General features: G+C 32.3%; 1 protein-coding gene and 1 long non-coding RNA gene across 2 annotated transcripts; one reads left to right on the forward strand and one right to left on the reverse strand.

Annotated features, from left to right (window-relative positions):
- Positions 1–1,388: 1,388 nt before the first annotated feature.
- LOC146888893 (uncharacterized) lies at positions 1,389–2,699 on the reverse strand. The gene is made up of 2 exons (XR_014984653.1): positions 2,579–2,699; positions 1,389–2,396 (listed from the first exon to the last, which is right to left on the reverse strand). It is a non-coding gene; the product is annotated as an uncharacterized LOC146888893 (long non-coding RNA).
- A 494-nt stretch (positions 2,700–3,193) lies between these two features.
- LOC114181935 (uncharacterized) lies at positions 3,194–5,693 on the forward strand. Its single transcript, XM_028068618.2, has 2 exons — positions 3,194–4,447; positions 4,922–5,693. The coding sequence occupies exons 1-2, from the start codon at positions 3,239–3,241 to the stop codon at positions 4,970–4,972; spliced, it is 1,260 nt and encodes a 419-aa protein (XP_027924419.1). The 5' UTR covers positions 3,194–3,238; the 3' UTR covers positions 4,973–5,693.
- The last annotated feature ends 307 nt before the right edge of the window (positions 5,694–6,000 follow it).

Raw genomic sequence — 6,000 nt, forward strand, 5'->3', positions numbered from 1 at the left:
CGGAAATATCGACTACCTATGACAAACAAGAAAAAAAAAACGTAGGGTTAAGGTGAATTATAGATATGAAATGTTGAGAAACAAAAATCACGAGTGAAATGGATCAAATTTGTAGATTCAAACTCTAAATTTTTTCACTTAATTGTTAATTAGAAAAGAAGTACGAAGGAGGCTAAACATTAGATTGTGGGGGTGCCTTTCTCTTTAATATCTCCAACCGATAATATAATGTTGACATCATAATTCACAAACATCAAGGTATAAAAGATGTAGTGTGAGAATGTGAGGATGGTAAAGTTTGGCCACATGACTTTAATTTCCAATTTATTAAGGAATTTTGCAAGTTAGTTAAGGAGGAGAGTATGTAATTTTGTGGAAAATGGGTATTATGGACAGTGGCGGAACTTGGACAAAAAATTTGGGGGTGTCAAATTATATTTTTTATTTTTTTAGTTAAGAAAAAACTCTTTATTCTCTCTTCATTTATTCTATTTAAAACAAGCACACATAATAGTAGAATTCAAAAAAATATGATTGTCATTCGTTATTATATCATGATACCAAACCATGAATACCATTTTAGATAAACCCTTCCTACCTTATCAATCTGATTTGGTGAGTATTGTGAAATTTGATGACACTTTTTCCGAACCGCGTTCTAATGAATTTTTAAATTCATTATATGTAACTCTAGAAACTTTAGAAATTTGTTTTTTATTGTCTTGAATTCTTGGTTTTCCCTAAATCTCTCAAGTTTAGTTAACGTAGATGCAATTTTTTTACATGTTTATCACAAACTTTCCTCCTTCAAAAAAAGAATTAATTCTTTTACTATTTATCATAATTATTCTAATATAAATTTATCATCTCTCCTATATAAATTCAAAACTTTACAAAATTTACCATAGGTAGGAAAACACAAAATCCTTAAATTTCATAATTAAGGATTATATTCTAACCTCCGTTTTTAATCTATCTTTTTGTAATTTTATCTTCTCACACACTTTCATAATAACTTACATGGTAGAAAAATTTTATAACAAAAACAAAACTCTAATCTCTTTTATAAATCAATATTTCTATTACATTTTTTATTTTATTTTTTATTATTATTTTCCATAATATAAACTTAATATAAATAATATATAATTATAATTTAAAAATATATATAAATATATATTAAAAAAATTCCAAAAAATTTTGGGGGAGCCGTGGCTCCCCCATGTCCCTTTAAAGTTCCGCCGGTGATCATGGATAAAGGAATGTTTGGAATTGCCAACAATGTCAATCCTTATCAATGGAAGTCCTACAAGATGCTTTGAAACTCGAAGCTATGTTATAGTTGTGTTATTGAAAGAAACTTCAAAAGATTGAAAGATAAAAGTATATTTAAATTGTCCAATCATTCAAAATGCATTCCTTGAATAAAGAACTTCTCCTCTATTGTTAACTGCTTATTCAAAGATCCAATATATTTTATTCCACATGAATGTCTCAAATGTATATGTAAATGCCAATGAACAACTACAATAATGACACTTATTCAATTGTCAAATACAAATAAAATGTATCATAAGAGCATGCATATCTTATTCTCAATAGAGCAATTACCATCTTTGATATCCTTACTCATTATAAATAACCTGAAACACTGACCAAGTCACACAAAACAAAAACTAGCTACACCTAACAAAAAAAAATAAATATTTTTACCAAATTAGAAGTCAAGACTTTTACTAACTTAGAAGCCAAAACAAAAAAAATCAATCCAGACATGACATACAATACAACATGACCAAAACCAATAGTATAGAACAACATGCCATAAATGACAGAACAAAAACGAATCCTCAAAATGAATCAAACCAAGGGTGGCAGCAACTGCTGAAATAATGACAAAGTATTAAAAACCAAACAAAACTATTTATGGGACAAATACACTGCAACTTTGTTCATAAATGTAATAAATGACTTGCTAAAAATATAATAAAACATCAACATTTATCCACAAAGTCTATATACATCTCTTCATCCAATACCAAGGTCATAAACCCTACTAATAATAACTCCATCCAATGATACATTGATCAACACAAACCACGTCATATCAAGGAATTAAAAAGAAGGGATTCCAAATAAACCCTAAACACAAATGAAAAAAAAATCACTCCAAAACGAAAATGGTGAAAGAATGAAACTTTACCTCCAATATCAAAAGAATGCATTGTTGGAAGAACAAACGTCACCCAATAAATGAAAGCCCACCCTTCTCAACGTTTGCATCATCCACAAAATCACCCAATAAATCCTAACTATTTAATCAATATATGGTAGACAAGATAGCTTCAACAATTTGTAGTTCCGCGTATGGAGGAGAGCCAACGTAAGTGCCACAGCTAACAACATATAACAACACAGCCAACGTAAGTGCCACAACTAACAACATATAACAACACAAACGCTACACGAAATTCAGAAAAATAAAAATGAAAGAGAAGAATGCAAGCTTTTTATTTGTAAACTGAGAGAACCGGGAACTTTGAACAAAAGAGAAGAAATGAGAAGCGAAACAACATACGGGATGAAAAGAGAAGTGGAAAAGGAAAGAGATGGAGTTCTGATTCGTGGAAAGAAGCAAAAATTTGTCGAAGTTTATCAACAAAAACTTTGTCAAATATCATTTTCCTTTTAAAAAACTATATCCGATATATAGCGAAAGGAAAATTATTTTTTAATAAAGTTTTGTTGATAAACTTTTTGACAATACATATGTGTCGGTACTTCAACGAATGAAAGAAGGTTTGATATAATTTAAAAAGAGAAAAAAAAAATTGATGTGTGTTGAAAAAGAAACTTTTTCGAACTTCGTATTGTCCGTGGTGAAAGAGATTTAGAAAAAGAAAGTGCAGTGAGCAATATGAAAGGCTAAAAACATGTATGGTGTGCGTGAGTGTGAAGGAAAGAAAATGGCCGGCTAAAATAGGGAATCTTTTCTTAGTAAAAAAATCATAACATTTTCTTCGGTCACTTCTCCCTTGATGCAAATCCTTTTACCTCGGTTTGACAGATGAAAGAATCCAAAACATAAAAATTACGGAATTCCCAACAAAAATCACCCACGTGCCCCCAAACACCAATCCAGAGACAACAACACCCGTAACAGCTAGCTTCCAATTATGCCACCAAACAAAGCGAAAAAGAAAACATTACACGACGGAAACCGCACCACCTCATAACAATGCTGCAATATATAGTATATACACGAGACACAAAAAGATGGACAACTTCAATCGTTGAACTACTTTCACAAAAACAGAAAATGGCATCACCACATGTTTTCCACTTTAGCCATCCACATCCTCTGCAATGCACCACCCTACCCTCCACACCAAATATCGTAACCTGCTTCGGATGCAACATAAAAGTTAACTATGGTGAGGACTATTACCAGTGCAAAACATGTGCTTTCTCTCTTCACCATGTCTGCTACAACATGCCCTTAATCACAAACCACCCTTCACATCCAACCCACGATCTTCACCTCCTTGTTGCACCTTCATCCAAAGCCACTCTCAACTGTGTCGCGTGTGGCCACCGTGTCACGGCCTTCTCCTACCACTGTGCTCAATGCACCAGCTTCTTCCATGCCCTGTGTCTTGCACTCCCTGTGTCCCTCGCAATCACATGCCACCCCCACAAAATCAAGCTTGAGTTTTCACCACCCTATGATTTCTTCTGTGACTTGTGCAACAAGCCCTGTAATTTCAACCACCGCTGGCTCTATAGGTGCAGCATGTGTGAATTCGACACACATATATCTTGTGCCCTTGAAAACCTAGAGCCCCGTCTGTTTCAAAGCCCGTCTTTTCCTCAATCAAGCCCTCTGTTAAGGCAACAAGTGGAGCACACAAAACTCAGTGCAGGTGTGGGTGATAGTTTCAAAGGGTATGAGTTTGGGATCATGAGCTTGGTGGCGGAACAAATTGGAGGAGAAAATTTTGATAGCAAAACCGATGGATGGGACAAGAGATTGTACAGTAGTAGTCCATGGAAAAAGTATAACAGAGGTGAGAGTGAGAAGATGAAGAATGTTGAACTTGAATTGCAAGAAAAAAAACTGAGCCCTGCTGAAGTTTTATCAAAATTAGAAGAAAGAACACCGCTTCGGGATAAATGGACTCCACTTTCTGATCATTCACCGTTTAGTTACCAATACAGCGACTCGTGTTTTTCAATAGATTTGGCAAAGTCATATTCAGCCCATGCACGTAGAAGTGACCAGATAACACGAAACGTAGTAAGCAAAGAACCATTTGTTCCAGTTAATAATAAGATGAACGCAGATAGTGATGTTGGGAAATCAAGCCAGAGAGTTACGATGAAAAATCCTAACGAAAGCCACGCTAAACGGTCTGTTCAAGACCAAACAATTGCTATGTCGGAGACAGTAAGTTCCAATAACTTGTACTCTAGTAGCTTCTCCTCTTGTGATATTATATTTTGTCTAATCTGCGGTTTTTCTATTTTAACCTTTCATATCTGTTCATGGGAATATTGATCGAGCGTTAAATATTATCATAAAAGGAAATAAAATCAGTGTTGAAAATATGATATAAAAAATCAGATTTTAAGAAGAGAAAGGGAAGGGTGGGTGTAGAGGTTTGTTTCTCTTGGTTTTTGTCATAAAAAAAAGTTGGTGCAGGGAGATAAGGTTAAAATAAAAGGTGTGAATAAAATATGGGTTAACATGAATTATTTTTCTTGAATTCTTATGTAGAATTATTAGTCATAATAATTAAGTATGGTGCCTTTTTCGAATATCCGACAGGTAAAAACAGAAGCTAAGTAAGGGGTCTTTTTCATTATGACGACACTAATTAAAAATACAATAACTATGTTTGTTATACATTGATACTTTCAGGGAAGATCCAGCTGTTCTTGTTGGAGGAAATTCCTAAACTGCTGCCCTTAGCATTGACAACCATGTTTGAACCACATAATATGAAAACCATAATAAATTAAAAAATAATATTTTGACTACTAAATTTTGACAACTTTTTCTTACAATCTTAGGTGATATTTTCTAAATGATTCTTCATTTTTTCACTTTTTCATTCTCAATATTCTAAAACTACTTAGAAAATGACACATCATATTGTAAGAGAAAGTTGTCAAAATTTAGTAGTCAAAATATCATTGTCCTAATAAATTGGTTTGAAATCTCGGAAGAACAGAAAGATATCGCAAGAAACTAGTCTTACATCGTAAGACTCACCGGAATTCGCAGATGAGTTTCTAATGCGGAATTGTTGTTTTTAAATGTTGGGTTGTAATTGTGAAGTAATCTAGATCGGGTTTCAAGTATAATCAGAAAAGAGATAAGAGATTCACCTGTAAAAATTTTCTGATACTTAATAGTATACGAATATAGTAATGAATGAAAAAAAAAAAAACCTTTATTAGCTGTATGATCATGTTATGGATTAAGCATGATTGAAGAAGTTGTTGTGAACATCCTCATTGGTGAGGTCTTCTTATATGAATCAGTCTTAAAAATTATTTCAAGAGGCTGATTCAAGACTTGTAGTCAAACATTTGACTCGTCAACGCATAATTTTTTTTTACAATAGACTAAGCTTTGTATAGAGCATTAATTATTATTGAAATATATGGATTTAGAAATTTGTTTCTCATTAAGTTAGATTGATTGAAATGAATGTGTGTGATAATTTACAGATTACACGATTTTATCTCTTTTTTTCAATTTGAAGAATCAAACAAAATTAAGCAATTTGGTTTGGTTACTTTTCACAAATTACATAATCAATTTTAAATTATGATTTTGTTTAGCAAGAAAGAAAGATGTATAAGTGTATATCTAAGTCAAAATAATGGTTCTTCTTTTTAGACTAATTGAGTTTGTGATAACTATTTCCCAAATACTTAAAATGTTGATAGTTTATATATATATATATATATATATATATATATATATATATA

This window comes from Vigna unguiculata, chromosome 1, assembly GCF_037176805.1.
Source record: "Vigna unguiculata cultivar grain cowpea cultivar isolate G323 ecotype 2 chromosome 1, ASM3717680v1, whole genome shotgun sequence".
NCBI classification, from domain to species: Eukaryota; Viridiplantae; Streptophyta; class Magnoliopsida; order Fabales; family Fabaceae; genus Vigna; species Vigna unguiculata.